Source organism: Sorex araneus, chromosome 5, assembly GCF_027595985.1.
Source record: "Sorex araneus isolate mSorAra2 chromosome 5, mSorAra2.pri, whole genome shotgun sequence".
NCBI classification, from domain to species: domain Eukaryota; kingdom Metazoa; phylum Chordata; class Mammalia; order Eulipotyphla; family Soricidae; genus Sorex; species Sorex araneus.
The window spans coordinates 13,526,975-13,544,578 of record NC_073306.1 but is presented as its reverse complement, the minus strand read 5'-3'; the positions used below and the strand labels follow the sequence as shown (position 1 = coordinate 13,544,578).

Sequence of the window (17,604 nt, the reverse complement as noted above, 5' to 3'; positions counted from 1 at the left end):
ACAAGCAACACTGTAGAAGTCAACTACTTTCACCAGAGAAAAGTATTAAAGGATGGGGCCTGAGAGATAATCCAAGGGCTTAAGGCATTTGTCTTGCACGGTGGCTGACCCTTATTTGAATCCCAGCACTGTATAGGGTCCCCTGAGCACTGTCAGGAGTAAGCCCTGAGCATCACCAGATGCAGACCAAAAGCAAACCCGAAGTTAAGGAATATAAATGGCGTTCCAACGAATAAAGTTATGTAGTTTAATTTTTTTTTTTAACTAATCGGTACCTACTATCTACCTTCTTTCCAAAAGCTATGTAAAGTATCACTGAGCTGTTCCAAATTCTGTTACAGAACAATCAAACTGCCCTGGGATTGTTCCCCATTCCCAACCATCACAAGTACTGCACTCAACCTCTGTGCTACCAAGTGATCATTCAACAAACCAGCTTTGTAAATGGAAAAAAAAAAAAAGGTGAGCAAATGGTTGACCCTTTCATTAAAGTCCAAAGTGTTCTCATGGTAAATCAACTAGAGCAAAATTACTCAATTGGTGGGAAATGTGCAGCTCAAGGTTATGAAAGTAGATTAATCATCTCCTACCGCTAATCTTTATAAAACGCAATTTCAGTGACATTTTAGGTAAGAAAAAAAAGGGGGTGGGGTATCAAGGATTCCATCTTAAACCTAAATTTCCTAAATTTCTGTTCGCCTCTAGGAACGATCTTACACTTAACAGAATAATCAGGCCTGTTTGAAAGAACAGTCACCTACACTCTGAATAATGTAGCTTAGGCTGGAGACAGTACTAGAAGGGTTCACCCCATACCACACGGGCCCCCAAGGACCAAGTACCCCCAGGCACAGTCCCTGGTCCATGGCTCCGAGTGGACCCCAGCACTCCTGGGCTAAAGAACCATCTCACAGCCACTTTCAAGCACGGAATTGCTGGCCCAGCTGGCAGAGTATTGCTGGCAGTGAACTGTGGGCGGCCAGGCCCCCTAGAACCCGCTTGGGAGACCCTCCTCTGACCCCCCCCCCCCAGAATGGAAGGCTCTACCTTCAAACCAGCGACTAAATCTCAGTGTGACACGCAACCTACACAGGGATCCCAGTAACCTTGGCAAACCGACTTTATGGGGTGGTCCTGGCAAAGCAAGGGACTGGATCTGAAAGGTTTTATGAACTGCGGGGTTCTCAACACAGGTGCGTGTGGGGCTGGAGCAATGGCGCAGTGGGAAGGGCGTTTGCCCTGCAGGCAGCCGACCGAAGTTCAGTCCCATATGGTCCACTGAGCAAGTAATTCCTGAGTGCAGAGCCAGGAGTAACACCTGAGCATCACCAGGTTACAAACAAAACAAAACGAGGACGTGTGAGTATCTTGTGTCTCCTGCTTCACGAGCACTCCGAGAGGTCACTGTCACTGCCATCCCGTTGCTCATCGATTTGCTCGAGCGGGCAGCAGCAACGTCTCCATGGTGAGACTTGTTACTGTTTGGGGCATATCCAATACGCCACAGGTAGCTTGCCAGGCTCTGCCGTGCGGGCGAGATACTCTCAGTAGCTTGCCGGGCTCTCCGAGAGGGATGGAGGAATCGAACCTGGGTCCTCAGCGTGCAAGGCGAATGCCCTACCCGCTGGGCTATCGCTCCAGCCCACTCCGAGAGAGAATCTATAATAATGCTTCCTCGTGCTCTGAGGCCTTCTCGGGAACCCGGCTCCTTCCCCTGGGTGTGCACTGACACTCGGCCTCAAAGACAATCTCTGCACGGGGAGAGCCCCGGTGGCCATGTCCAAATGTCGGGAAGTCCGTGCTCAACTCCACAATTTTTACCATTAAAATAAACAAGCACCAACTAGATAGACTAGAAGGCCGAGTGGCTTATCTAGGGAAAAACAAACTCTTTGGAATGTGTGGCAATCGTTTGCAATATCCATGAAGACTAAAAATAAACATAAGGAAGAATAGTCTAAAACTAGAGACCATAAACCTGAGTGTAAAAAAAAAAGAAAAAAAATCAATCCTGAATTTCCACTGAAATGGGTCCTTCCTAAATTCTGAGTGTAAGGAACGAACCGGAGCAGGATCGGCGATCCATGAGGCGCCACCCAGAATGGGAATCGTCAACAACGCTCTGCAACAGAGCACTGCAGAGTGCTCAGCGTCCTGTTGACGCAGTTAGAATACAGGCTCACTTTCAGCATCTGGAGCTTGTTGCTTCTTGCTTCTGTCTTTCTTTCAGCTTTTCTGGCTGCAGGCTGGTTCAACCCAAGGCGATCTTCAACTGAGACTGGGAGGGGGTTGACCAAGTCAGGGGCTTGACCACGCCCGTGACCAAACCCACCTCTAAGCTGGAACGCAGTTGCTGACCCAGCCCCAACCTTCTTGCTGGCAGCGGGGACACAGTGCCCTGCTGGTGGGGACCTCTGTCGGCTTCCCCGCGGAGGAATCGTGCAGGCCTCTGGGTCGTGGCCTTCCCATTTCAGGCCGACAGGCACCGCCTCAGGGGAGGGGCAGGCGAAGGGACGCCTCGTGGGTCAGGTACCAGCAGAAACGTCTCCGGGCCACCTGCTCCTTCCCGCAGCCTCGTGACCTGAGAGCGTCCATGACGGAGGACGGGGGCACGTTTCCGTCCGCCAGCTCTGGGTGTCTGGGGGCACGTGGACATCCTTCTTGGCCACCTTCGCCCCCTCCTTGAAACAGTGCTCCTAGAGGGCGATGCAGTTCTTCCTGGGCATCAGCATCACAGCGTGGGCGCCAGGCTCTAGAGCGTGGCCTTTCATTCATTCGTGAAGAACCACAGTTGGGGCCGGAACGATAGACAGCACAGCAGGGAGGGCGTCTGTCTTGCACGGGGCCGGGCCGGGTTCAAGCCGGGCATCCCATATGGTCCTCAAAGAATCGGCAGGAGTAATTCCTGAGCACCGAGCCAGGAGTGACCCCTGAGCATCGCCAGGTGTGATCCCAAAGCCATGACGAACCACAGCCACCATGACTTCAATATTTCGATCACTTTAATTCTCTGTATTTTATCTGATGAGTTTACAAACAGTTTCAAGGGGCCGGAGAGAGCACAGGAGTGAGGGGTGAGTGTGAAACATGTGAATATGCAGATTAACTGATGGCGGTAGGTGTACCAAGGATCACGGGGACGTGGAGGAGGGAGGAGAATATCCCTAACTAAGGCTCAGATCACAACACACTGTAAACTGTCAGTCTGACGCTCACACCGACAGCTGTCAGGTTGCAACCGCCGCGTCCCGTCTCTACACTCTGAGCCATACCATATTGCTAGAGAGTCTTTCCAAAGAGCTAGGGGAAAAACTAAGATAGGAAAGTTCAACGGGTGATTACAACTTAGACGACTATTGGGGAACAGGCTCACTCAAACCTGCACGCACGGACTGGCCAAGAATAACACGGTCAGTGACGTATCTCCTAAACGTACGATGCCAGTGAGACACACAACCCTTTGCCCAGCTAGGAGTACCTTGATCTTTACAACCGAAGTGCAACAGCCGTGGTCAAGTACAAATCTGGGACCCAGGTAACTTTACACAGGACCTTCGTGTCCCTTCCAGGTGATGTCAGTTAGCCACTAACAACCCCATAGGTCGTGACTCTTGCACTGCTGGGGCCAGAGATAACACAGCAGTGACTGTACAGGTCAGACGTGGGCCCGGCCTCAGTTTGACTGACAGCACCATGTGGTCCCTGAAGCATTGCCCCTGGAAGCCCCCAGCGCCATCAGGGTGGCCCAGAAAGGCCAGGCCCTGCGGGGCTCCAGAGTACCACATCCTCAGGTCCTTACCCTGACCTGAGGCCAAGAATCAATGGTGAGGGCTGCCCAACACCACCTCAGCACCACTTGGGAAACCCTCCAGGCTCATCAGGCCCCAAAGCAGAAAATCAGGGCCAGAGAGACAGCACAGCGGGTAGGGCGTTTGCCTTGCATGCAGCAGTCCAGATTGGATCCCCGGCACCCCATATGGTCCCCCGAGCACTGCCAGAATAATTCCTGAGAGCAGAGCCAGGAGTAACCCCTGCGCATTGCTGGTGTGACACAAAACAAAATAATCAATAAAAAGTAAAGCAAATTTCTGACTTTATATAATAATTACAACTGATTTTGAATGTCTTTGAGTAATGTCAAGAATATTAAAATAAAAGTGACTTTATAAGGAAATGTAAGTAGGTTAAAAATTAAAATGTGCCAGAAAGACAGCATGAGACCCTTTATTAAATACTCATTTCACACTAAAAATAGATACAAACATATTCTCAAAATGCACATTAAAATGCTTGTATGTCTGTGGCTTTTTCTCTTCCTATAAATTTGAACCCTCTGGAATATCAACTATGTGACCTATAAAACTGAGAAGATTTTATTGGTTTTTTTTCCTCAGACTCTGTAGAGATAACGAGGCCTTATACACACTTGAAGGAGCCCTAGTTTCAACTCTGCTTTCTTAACTTAACATTATGCATTGGGAAAATGGACACATATTAGTCTAATGACTGCTAGTGTGTGTGACCAGACCATGGAACATTGGTCAAGTGAAAAGGAGGGGGAGCTGGAGCGATAGTCCAGCGGGGAGGGTGTTTGCCTTGCACACGAACGACCCGGGTTCGATTGCCAGCATCCTAGATAGTCCCCTGAGCACTGCGAGGAGTAATTCCCGAGTGCATGAGCCAGGAGTGTAATGCTGTGCAATGCTGGGTGTGACCCAAAAAGCAAAAAAAAAAAAAAAAAGAAAGAAAGAAAAGAAGGGGAGGGAGGAAAGTCTTCAAACTGAGCCAGAAGCCTGTGACTGTGAGCTGGCACAATTCAGTCAGCAAATTCTCGAGGAACTTTATGTCAAATTTTTCTGGTATCTGTAGGTTTGCTGTTACTTAAAAAGGCTCTCCTCTGGAGAGTAGGAAAGTGCCTGCCATAGAGGCAGGCAGGGGGTGGGGAGGTGGGGGTGACGGGAGGGACGACGGGGACACTGGTGGAGGGATGGCTGCTGGAATACTGTACTACTGAAACCTAATCATGAACAGCTTTGTAAGGGTCTATCTCAGAACAATCTCACAGATTCAATTAAAAAAAAAAAACTTTTGCAAAGGCTCTCCTCTGCCTTCTGTCATCATTCTGAAAAAATTTCTATCTATGCCAGGCTTTCTAGACGTGCTAAAGGTTGCTTTAGAAACTGAATTCCTGCAAAGACAGGCAGGCCACAAGACCAAGATTGTTTTGTTGGGGGCCCACGCTCACAGGTGCCCAGGGCTTACTCCTGGCCCTGCCCTTGGGGGTCACTTCTGATGGTCAGCAGTCCACAAGGCCAGCATCCGACTCGCTGCACTGTCTCTCAGGCCTCAAGGTTTTTTGAGTTTTGTTTTTAAAACACTGCTGAGTAAGCACCTAATCTGACTGGGTGTTCAAGGGAAGTGGGAGCCAGAGCTCCAGTACTAATGCTAAACAGACCACTACCGGGGTTGGAGCAATAGCACAGTGGGGAGGGCGTTTGCCTTGCACTCGGCTGACCCGGCTTCGATTCCCAGCATCCCATATGGTCCCCTGAGCACCGCCAGGGGTAATCCCTGAGTGCAGAGCCAGGAGTAACCCCTGTGCATCGCCAGGTGTGACCCAAAAAGCAAAAAAAACAGACCACTACCAACTCCCATGACCTCTCTCTTCTTAAACCACTCTCTTCCCGAGAGTCAAACTGCCTAATATGATTATGCCTCCAAACCAGCTCTATCAAATTGGGTACACTTGGGTAAACGCAATCCAATAAAGACAATGATAATAAGAACTAATGTCCCTAGAGCATGTAAAAGTGCCAAGCACTTTGCAAAACGCTTTATATGTGTCAACCTATGCAATCCTCACATACTCCTAACCACAGAGGTGTTTTTTTTTATTATCCACTGGTTAAAGGAGGGAATAGCAGTCAATGCTTATTTTGAATAACTGCGAAAAAAAATTAATGGTTATAAAATATTAGTTATAAACACTTATCCACCCAATTTTCATGGTACGTATGTCATATCTTTTCAAATAAAACAAAATCACTATTTCCTTTTTTCTTTGTCTTTCTCCTTTTGGTTTGGGGCTATACCTGGTAGTGCTCAGGGCTTCTTCCCAACTCTGCACTCAGGGGTCACTCCTGGTGTGCTCAGGCACCATAGGGGGTGCCAGGGATCGAACCTGGATCAGGCACATGCAAGGCAAGTGCCTTACCCCCTGTGCTATCTGCCCAGACCACTCATTATATTTTTATTTTATTTATTTATTTATTTTTCTTTTTTGGGGTCACACCCGGTGATGCTCAGGGGTTACTCCTGGCTCTGCACTCAGAAATTACTCCTGGCAGTGCTCGGGGGACCATATGACATGCTGGGAATCAAACCTGCATGCAAGGCAAATGCCCTACCCGCTGTGCTATTGCTCCAGCCCCCCCTCCACTTATTTTTTCTTTATAAAACTTTAAGATTAATTTTTATTTGTACCTTTCTCAAAAAGAGAGATTTCTTGGGTAACCAACTTAACAATAGGATACATTCAAGATTGTAATGAACTTAACTTCCTTTACTTCCCTGATGATATTCATATAAAAAGGCATCTCTATTTTAAACAAATTCCACGTCCATCTAATTCTAAATCTGTCTAACTAACAGGTTTTACTATTTTTTGTATTATTAACAGAGCACCATTATCATCTCCATAGCACTACAGTAGCACTGTCGTCCCGTTGTTCATCGATTTGCTTCAGCGGGCACCAGTAACATCTCCAATGTGAGACTTGTTGCTACTGTTTTGGCATATAGAATACGCCACGGGGAGCTTGCCAGGCTCTGCCGTGCAGGCGGGATACTCTCGGTAGCTCGCTGGGCTCTCCGACAGGGACAGAGGAATTGAACCCGGGTCGGCCACATGCAAGGCAAATGCCCCTCCTACTGTGCTATTGCTCTGATCCTATCATCTCCATAATCTTAAGAAACTTTACTTTGATATCCTCCATCCCAATTTATTCACATTTGCTAATTAGTTGAAAAAAAATTCTAACTGTTCCTTATAAGCTGTACATAAGGAGAAAAGAATATTATGCAACATCTAATTTGAAATCAATTTGTGCTGATGAAAAAATATTAAGGTTGAAAGCAGTACTCCTATTCAATGAATTAGTTTAATAGGAATAAACCTAATCCCACTGATAAGTTTAACTAGTTCTACTATTCTCCTAGAATACTTGCTGCTAAACATTCCTCTTTATCATCATCATCATCATCATCATCATCATCATCATCATCATCATCCCGCTGATCATCAAATTTCTCGAGCTGTCTCAGTAATGTCTCCATTCGTCCTAGCCCTGAGATTTTAGAAGCCTCTCTTTACTCGTCCTTCCCAATGAGGGAGGCTCTTTCAGGGTCACAGGAATGAGATCCAGCACAGTTACTGGTTTTGGCATATGAATATACCATGGGGAGTTTGCGAGGCTCTCCCATGTGGGCAGGAAACTCTCAGTAGTTTGCCAGGTTCTCCCAGAGGGAGAACTAGGCTATCCGATATCTTCCGGGAGCTTGGTTCTAAGTCTCTGGATGCTGGCCATTGGTGGGATTACATGGTGCCGGGGGCAGTCCCTGGGTGTGACCGCCTAGCTATTGGAAAATGGGAAATCTGGGCGGAGGAGGTCCAGTCCCGATCCGAGCATGCTTGGAGGTCTCAGCCCCGGGTCCCACACACCTGGGTTCCTCTGCCGGTACCTTCATGTGTGAGGCTCGTCCGAACGTGTGGAGAGGGGCCTTGAGCATGGCTGTGGCTGAGCTCCGGAGGTCTTCGGCCTCGGGAGCTCTGCTCGGGGCAGGGAGCAAAGCTGGAGCCCATCCCCTTCAAGGGGCTCCAGGGAAGACAGCCAGACACGCGGGCAAGAGACTCTCTTTATAAAGGTTCCTTTTTATACATTTACTAAATCATTTTAAAAAGATTTTTGTCTAGAATTTTCTCTAATAGTGCCTGAAATGATTATAAGTTCTGTAATTAGCAGTATTTAAATACAGCCCAAACTAACTTGCTATGATTTTGTGGGGGGTGGAGTGCTGGGCCACACCCAGTGGTGCTCAGGGCTTGTTCCTGGCTCTGTGCTCAGGCATCATTCCTGGACGTGCCCCTATCCTGCAGTAAGGAATCAAACTAGCTTGCATGCTAGGCAAACATCTTAACCCCTCAACTACTTTATTCAGTCTCTACTAAAATCTTTTAAAAGTTACCTCAAAAATCATTCACAGGGGCTGGAGCAATAGCACAGTGGATAGGGTGTTTGCCTTGCACAAGGCCGACCCAGGTTCTAATCCCAGCATCCCATATGGTCCCCTGAGCACCGCCAGGAGTAATTCCTGAGTGCATGTGCCAGGAGTAACCCCTGTGCATCGCCGGGTGTGACCCAAAAACAAAAAACAAACAAAAAATCATTCACAACTGAACATGCTATCCATTCATTCCAGCATGTGATAATTACAATTTTGGTATGATTGTCCTTTCCAATGTTAAATACTTCAAGTGATAAGTTGTACTTTCATAAACACTGAATTCAACCAAATAAAACAATTATCTTAGAAGACTACTAATACATTTTCATAAAATTTCCACGAATTTATGTACCAGAACCATACTAACTTATAAAATAAGTTAGACAGGGGAAGCAGTGAACCTGTTTATTGGTGATGAGAATAAACTTTTCCAGGAAGTGACATGTCAGCAATTCAGAACAAGGTGTCGAGCCAGATGAAGATCTGGGGAACCACACAGTAGTAAAAGACTGAACTTGATCTGCTCAAGGGTGAACAAAAAAAAAAGAAAAAGACAAAAGAAAAAAGCAAGCCACTGGGACTGAAATTAAACAGGCAAAGTGGAGATCAGCATGGTCTGAAGGGAAAGGCAGGAAATGGACGGAAAGAGCACAGCGGGTAGGGCACTTGCCTTGCCCACGACTCACCAGGGTTCAATCCCTGGCACCCCCGTATGGTCCCCAAGCTTGCCAGGAGTGATCCCTAAGCGCAGAGCCAGGAGTGAGACCTGCTCCAAAAGCCAGGAGTGAGCCCCGAGTGTAGAGTCAGGAGTAAGCCTTGAGCACTACTGGGTTTGGCCCCCAAAATAAAAACAAAAACAAAAATAAGAAAGGCAGGAGCCATGGGGCTGGAGCAAGAGCACAGCGGGGAGGGTGTTTGCCCTGCACACGGACAACCCGGGTTCGATTCCCAGCATCCCATAGAGTCCCCCGAACACCGCGAGGAGTAATTCCTGAGTGCATGTGCCAAGAGTAACCGGGTGTGACCCAAAAAGCAAAAAAAAAAAAAAAAAAGAAAAGCAAAAAGAAAGGCAGGAGCAGGTCATATAGAAATTTACAGAGTATTATAAAATTTCTTTATTTTCTGCTTTTCATGGAAGTCTCTGGAGGGTTTGAGGCAAAGAGAAGCATGATCTACTTAATAACCTTTAATAATCCGCTGTACTGTGGCAAAATGGCGAGAGCAGTGGTGGAAAGAAGAGGCCTAATCAGAGACAGAGCAGAATCCCAGACCTGCAGCCCCTCCCCCACCACCCGACTGTGTGAGGGGCTCCAGCCATATCGGGCTAGGAAGCATGGAAAGGTAGCGCATCGAAATCAAGGCGTTGCTTTAACCGTGGGCTATACAGCAGATTCTGAGACCTGGGAGAGAATGAAAGTCACCCACCTCAACCCCTGTGTTAGATTTATCACTTGTTGAAATAGTGGTCACACTGAATAAAATAACACGCTTAACATTGTGTTTTTACTTTTTTTAGTGGCACAGCTATAAAATCTTCCATTACCAACGCAGTGGCACTACCGATGTCTCCATTCTAGTCCTACTTGACAGGACTGCTCTAGCCCGGGACACAAGCTGGGACAGTCACATATAATGTGCCAGACTCAGAACCCGGCGGGAGAGCAGGACTTAGGGGCGGCCCGTGGGAGGAGTAAGAAAAAGAGAGGAGAAATCATTTTGACCGTCCACGCCACGTCCATGGTGGTGGCGTGTGCTCAGAAAGGGCCGCCTGGGTCAGAACGTCCATCTGTGCGAGCGAGCCGGCTCTCACGACAGACACGTCGGATGCCACCATCCCCAAAAGGAGCAAAGGGAGCACCCGGGGGCGCCGTGAGGTCGCACCCAGCAGCCCTGGGTAGCACACTCACGAAACACAGCCGAGCCAAAGAGCACAGGGCGGGCACAAATACCTGGCTCAAGTGCAGTGCCAGCGCCCGCCCCTAAGAACATTCCAGGCGCAGCAGTAAGTAGGAGTGAAGGGCGAGCCTAACAGCGCACGGGTCAAACGCCAGCCCCACTGCAGTTGCAACGTTCATCTGGGCACCTCTCCGGAGCACCACTCACCTCTAAAGCCACGGTCACGCCCACCTCAAGCTCTGAGGCCCGCATCCGATAATACGCGTAAGGTGGCCAGTGTGACATCGGCCAGGAAGTTAATGCTTAACGCCTGACAACTTTTGTTTTTCCCCCTTAAATTACTCAATATGAAACGGAGTTAAGTCATAACGCTACCCAACAGTCTGGGAGCACTGGGACAGACAGACAGCATCTCATCTCCGAAGTCTCCGATCTGAAACGGAAATGTGGTACCTGTAGGTGGTGTTGGGGACGTACACATCCCGGGCGGGAAACTCCAGGATTTCTCGGGTGGGCCTGACCCTGCTGTCCGGGTAGAGTTTCACTTGGAGGAGCTCCGGAGTGAGGCAGTAGTGGGGATTTTCCGGAGCAGGCGAAATGTCTATCTTCAGCTGAGCTGCATACAAAAATAATTTAGAAAAATAATGTAACTTTTTTTTTAACAGAAATGTATTTGTTTTATTTTTTTATTTTTTTAATTAATTTATTCTTTTATTGAATCATCACATGGAAAGTTACAAAGCTTTCAGGTTTAAGTCTCAGTTATACAATGCTCGAACACCCATCCCTTCACCAGTGCACATATTCCACCACCAAGAACCACAGTAAACCTCCCCCTACCCCCCACCTCCCCACCCCCCCACCCCGCCTGTGTAACTGATAAATTTCACTTTACTTTCACTTTACTTTGATTATATTCAATATTTCAACAAAAAAACTCACTATTATTGTTTGGAGTTTCTCCCCCCCTAAAATAATGTAACTCTTATACAATTGCCAGGTTTAAAAAAAAAATAAAACCTCAAAAAGACTCAGACCTTCCTTTTCTGCAAGAAGTCATGGAGTAAACCAAAATTACCATCAGCTCAGACCTCCCCATTATCTCATATTACCAAGCTCAAACTTCCAAAGTGCTGATGCAGATGTAAGTGCAAGTGAAATAATACACACAGCACGGGAAGAAATAAGCAAAAACAAAGAAAATAAAAACAGGGATCTAGTACAGGCCTAAGTCAACATTTTGAATATGAAATGATTTATTTAAACTAGGTCAAGTTTATAAATAAGTTTTACTCCAGAATGGTTTGTTTTTATCACAGTCTGAGTCTATTCCTAAATATTTAACACTCTCTGTTCCTTTCCTTTCCTTTAGGAAGTATTAAGCCACAACAGTATTTATCATTTTCATTTCGGGAATTAAATTACTGAAGGTCTGAAATTCAACTTCCAACTGTTAGATCACATGAGCAGACGGAGGCCAAAATGATGGAGTCTCTGGTGTATGCACCGGATACACGAAAAAAGGAATATAAGTATAAACAACCCATGTGTGATGATTATCTCAAAATTTAAAAATACCTGTAATAGGTCTTAAACGTCGTAAAACAGAAGATGGTCTTCTCATGTCAGCAAGAAATTTGTAGAGATCCTCATCACTTAAGCGGTCTCCTTCCTGATTTTAAAAATAAAAAGAGTTTTCCATAAAACAAATGTATTCAACTGAAATTTGCTTTTTTTCCCCCTTTTTTTTCTGAGTACCACCTGATGGTACTCAGGGCTTACTCCTGGCTCTGCACTCAGGGATCACTCCTGACAGGCTTGGAAGACAGTATGAGATGCTGGGGACAGACAGAGCCTGGGTCGGTTGGATGCAAAGCAAATGCCCTACCCACAGTATTCTCACTCCAGCCCTGAAAATAAATTTCCGTTGCCTGTTAATCCTGCCTTCTCTCTTTAACTTAGTGTAAGCTGTAAAATTAACATCAATGTATCACTGTATCACTGTCATCCTGTTGCTCATCGATTTGCTCAAGCGAGTACCAGTAATGTTTTCATTTTGAGACTTGTTGTTACTGTTTTTGGCATATCGAATATGCCACAGGTAGCTTACTGGGCTCTCCGAGAGGGACGAAGGAATCGAACCCGGGTCAGCCGCGTGCAAGGCAAACGCCCTACCCGCTGTGCTATCGCTCTGGTCCAAAATTAACATAATCATCATTAAAAATATCGTGTTGATTTCCTTCATATACTCAAATATTAATAAGAGCTATGGAACTATTATTATTTTTTTAAAAAGTTTACTTCTTATAGCCTATTATTTTTGTCTATAAGGTATTACAGTTCACTCTAAAATACAGAAAATCAGTACAAGGTAGGCAGACTTTTTTTTTTTTTAAAAAAAAGAGGGAGGGGCTGGAGCCATAGCACAGCGGGTAGGGCGTTTGCTTTGCACGCGGCCGACCCGGGTTCGAATCCCAGCATCGCATCCCATATGGTCCCCTGAGCACCGCCAGGGATGATTCCTGAGTGAAGAGCCAGGAGTGACCCCTGTGCATCGCCGGGTGTGACCCAAAAAAAACCAAAAAAAAAATAAAAAATAAAAAAAAGAGGGAAAAAGTATACAGACATAAAAACATTATATAGGATAGCCCAATAAATTTGTTGTACTTAAGTTCATATTTGTTCCTGAATTCAACTTACATGATCAAATTTCTCTAATACAAGCAAATAGCATTGGCCAAATTTTAAAAAGAACCTCCCTCTTCACCCCATTTATTTTTTAAGTTTCATGGTCCACCCTGTTTGTACTCAGGACTTATCCCTGGCTCTAAATTCAGGGGTCACTCCTGGTACACTCAGGAGACCCTATAGGGCTCTGGGCATTGAATACAGGACGGCCAAGTGCAAGGCAAACACCTCACCCACTGTTCCCACTCTTGCCCCAAAGAACTACTCTCAAGAAAACACACAAATATCCAGATACAAACATCAGAATGAAACTCTGGACAGATACCAATCCTTAGGCAAAGGGACAGACAAACCCTACCACATCCAACTAGTACGGAGTTTTTTATTTAGTGTTAATGTTTGCTTCATAGAATGAAGATAACTCATTCCTCCAGACTCAATCTGTAGGTTTACTGATCCCAACCTCGTGTTTTAAATATGTTACTGCTTTAATGAATAGTTCATATTTTACCCTTTTATTTGTCCACAGCTCATTTTTCTTGTTATATTTTAAATGGGGTACAGGATTTTCCTTTAATCCATTATTTACAAAAGTAATGTGTAAGGGGCCTGAGGTTGAGCACAGCAGGGAGGGCATTTGCCTAGCATACGGCTGACCTGGGTTCGATTCTTGGCACCCCATACGGTCCCCCCACGTGATCCCTCAGTGTACAGCTAGGAGTAAACCCTGAGCTTAACCAGGTGCAGCCCCCAAAACAAACAAAAAGTGATGCTTATTATCTAAGTGGCTGAAAGTTCTGTTAATTATGGTTCCGGGAAGAGGCAGCAGCCTCCCAAATCAAGGGGCCCCGGGGCTACCCCTGGTCGCCCTGGCCCAGAGGTCCTGGCAGGGCCACCCCAGCCATGATCTTCTGCAGGGAGGGGGCTGTGATGCCAGGGAGAGAACCCAGCCACCCCGGGCTTCCTGGCCCCTAGATCTCCAAGTTACAGTTTGAAAATTAAACTTGGTGAAGAATTTTTCCCAATGACCTGAAAATAATTTCTTTCACGTATATATAGATAACAGATTATGGCAATTAAGTAGCTCCCTCACTTGCTACAACAGCACATTCTCTTCTTTGAGCGTAGGATTTGCACAGATTATCAAATAGCCCTTATTTATTTATAACACATGAGACTATCTAGACTTTATCCTGTTGCATGTTATTTCGTGACTGACCTACACCTTTATTCCCTGTTTCCATGCCTTTTTCGGGGATTGGGGGAGGGAGAGTTCATCACCCTCCTCTAAACCTTTTTTAAATTTCTGAAATCACTGCCGTGCTTACGTGCACATACCCCACATGTATATGCCCGACAACTATTTTTCTGAAACCAAGGGAAATGCTCGTGTGAAGGGCCCCTACGACTGCTCCCCGCCAGGACAATACCTGCTTAAAAAAATTGGTGACTGTGAGAGTAGCAGGCCGGAAGCTTGCCAGGTTACACGCCTCATCACCGCTGGTGGTTCTCTCCAGCGACCGCCGGCCCACGATGCTCGAATTTCTCCTCTCGGACCAAGACCCTTTGCGCTCTGCCGAAGGAAAAAGGCAGAGACTCATTTTCAAGGTGTTTAAGATGTCTTTTAAAGCAGCTTTCCAAACACAAAAATAATAAGAAAAAAAAAATGCAGTGAAGTTGAAGACCACCCAGTTCAGCCCATCGGTCACCCCAGGGTAACTGCTGCCCCTGCAAAGATGGCCGAGGAAGCGTGCGCACAATCTCCCAGACCTCAGTTGTAAGAGTGTAAAAGAAGACATTTTAGGGGCCGGAGCGATAGCACAGCGGGTAGGGCGTTTGCCTTGCACGCGGCCGACCCGGGTTCGATTCCCAGCATCCCATAGGGTCCCCTGAGCACCGCCAGGAGTAATTCCTGAGTGCAGAGCCAGGAATGACCCCTGTGTATTCCCAGGTGTGACCCAAAAAGAAAAAAAAAAAGACATTTTAGTCACCATAAAACAGTCCCTCAGCTCAGATAGCCCTTGGGTGTGGGAACAGTGAGGGTGGAGTGGGATTTGGGGTTAAACCTGGCGGTGCCAAGGCAACTACCAGTGCTGTCTCCAGGGCCTGTTCCTGGCAGTGCCTTGGGGGATCATAAGGTGCCGGAGACAGAGCCCAGGTCGGCCACACGCAAAGCAAGCGTCTGAACTCCTATGCTATTTCTTTAGCCCTGAGACAGAATCTTCGGGTAACTCGAGTTAAAAAATGTTGCAGGTGGGGGCCGGAGTGATAGTACAGCGGGTAGGGTGTTTGCCTTGCACGCGGCCGACCTGGGTTCGATCCCTGGCATCCCATATGGTCCCCCAAGTACTGCCAGGAGTAATTCCTGAGTGCAAAGCCAGAAGTAACCCCTGAGCATCACTGGGTGTGACCCAAAAAGCAAAAAAAAAAAAAATGTTGCAGGTATCTTTATTATTTAAGATCAATTAGAAGAACTGGGTTGAAGATCAAAAAGGAAAAGGAGACGGTTGGAGGGACCGTTAGGAAGGGAGATGTGCACTGAAAGTGACGGCCTGAAAGTGAGGTGTGATGAAACGTGATGGCCTCTCGGTATCTGTATTGCAAATCATAATGTCCCAAAGCAGAGAGAGAGTATGGGGGAAACTGTCTGCCACAGAGGCGGGTGGATGGATGGGAGGGGGAGGGACACTGGGGACACTGGTGGTGGATAATGAGCACTGGTGGAGGGACGGGTGTTCCATCATTGTATGACTGAAACTCAAACATGAATGCTTTGTAACTGTTGTAACTGTATCTCACGGTGATTCAGTAATAATAATTTTTAAAAAGGAAATAAGAAAGAGGGCGGGGAGTCTTAAGATGACTACACTCACTTACGGATATTAGGGGGCCGTGGAAGTATGGGAGTATTTCCCAAAGCCAGTAGAAACCAGGGCTAGGGGGGCTGGTCCAGGGTAGGAAGCCACAAAGGAGGAGGGGGAGGGCAGTCAGGATAGAGAAAGGACCACGGTGACAGTGACAGATGGAAATGATCCCTCTGGACAAGAACTGAAGGCTGCAAGGAGGCAAACTGTACGCGGAATACCTTCGCAGTAACAGTACTGCAAATCACAGGGCCTAAAGGGGAAATTAAAGACAGAGACAGAGACAGAGACAGAGACACAGAGAGAAGAAAGGTATCTGTCATAGGCTGTGGGGGCAGAGGAGGAGGTGGCAGGAGGGACACTGGGGACACCAGGGGTGGGAAATGCACACTGGTGGAGGGACAGCTGTTAGAACAGGTGGTATGACTGAAAATCATGAACAACTCTGCAACTCTGAATCTCATGGCAGTTCAATAAAAAATTATTTTTTAAAAAACCCAATATATAGTAAACAATACATAACACATTCAAATGTATTAAAAATTATGTAAAATAGATGGACTAAAAATGGTCAAATTTATCTATAAATTTTCTAACAGAAGAAAATTGAGATTTACTGTCTGTGGTAGTGAACTGGTACCCCCCCCAAATAATCAACAGCTGAAAGAGGAAATGAAAAGGGAGTAAATTAGAAAATACAAAAATAAAAGCATCATATCGCAGGCTGGAGAGAGCGTAGAGCTGGTAGGGCGGCTGCCTTTTACACAGCTGACTCAGGGTCAATCCCTGGCACCCCCTGAGCTCCCAGAGCCCCACCAGGAGTGACCCTGAAACTGTGGGGTGTGGCCCAGCCCCGAGCCCCAAATACTGTAGCACTGTCGTCCCGCTGTTCATCGATTCGCTCGAGCGGGCACCAGAAACGTCTCCACTGTGAGACTCGTTACCACGGGGAGCTTGCCAGGCTCTGCCGTGTGGATGGGATACTCTCAGAAGCTTGCCGGGCTCTGAGAGAATCGAACCCTAGTTGGCGGCATGCAAGGCAAACACCCTACCCGCTGTGCTACCGTTCCAGCCATCCCCAAATACAATACCATAAAAATAATTGGGACATTACTGAAACAGTGCTCAGAGGGACACGCAGAGCTCCTTTTTTTTTTTTAAATTAGTGAATCACCGTGAGGTATAGTTATAGACTTACAAACTTTCGTGTTTGTGTTTCAGTCATACAATGGTCGAGTACCCATCCCTGCACCAGCGCCCATTCTCCACCACCAATGGTCCCAGCATCCCTCCCACTACCCCACCCCACCCCCCCACCCTACCCGCCTCTGTGGCAGGGCATTCCCTTTTGTTCTCTCTTTCCTTTTCAGTGTTGTGGTTTGCAATAGAGGTACTGGGTGACCATCGTGTCCGGTCTATAGTCCACTTTCAGTACACATCTACAAACCCGAGCATGTCCTCCAAACACCCTTTCCTTGGTGGTCCCTTCTCTTTCTGAGCTGCCTTTTCCCCCAGCACGTGAGGCAGGCTTCCAAGCCGTGGAGCAAACCTCCTGGTCCTTATCTCTACTATACCTGGGTGTTAGTCTCCCATTCCGTTACTTTACATTCCACAGATGAGTGCAATCTTTCTATGTCTGTCCCTCTCTTTCTGACTCATCTCACTTTACATGATACTTTGCATGTTGATCCACTTATATGCAAATTTCATCTTTTCTAACAGCTGCATAGTATTCCATAGTGTAGACGTACCAAGTTTCTTTAACCAGAGACGCAGAGCTCTTTAGTGCTAGATTTGAAAAAAAGGAAGAAGGGGACAGCTCAAACTATAAGTGTCCATGCTTTGCCAGAGCTCATTCCCCGGTACTAGGGCC

General features: G+C 46.8%; 1 protein-coding gene and 1 pseudogene across 7 annotated transcripts in view; both read right to left on the bottom strand.

Moving 5' to 3' along the window:
- Window positions 1-17,604, bottom strand: part of DOCK7 (dedicator of cytokinesis 7) — a 187,989-nt gene that overhangs the window by 120,841 nt on the left and 49,544 nt on the right. For all 7 annotated transcript variants that reach the window (XM_055137880.1, XM_055137873.1, XM_055137874.1 and 4 more), the window contains exons 12-14: window positions 14,298-14,440; window positions 11,758-11,851; window positions 10,633-10,795 (exon numbers count right to left, since the gene is read on the bottom strand). In XM_055137880.1, coding sequence (XP_054993855.1) covers window positions 10,633-10,795; window positions 11,758-11,851; window positions 14,298-14,440 — 400 coding nt within the window. The remainder of the gene's footprint in view (window positions 1-10,632; window positions 10,796-11,757; window positions 11,852-14,297; window positions 14,441-17,604) is intronic.
- Window positions 2,112-2,732, bottom strand: LOC129405132 (40S ribosomal protein S10-like; annotated as a pseudogene).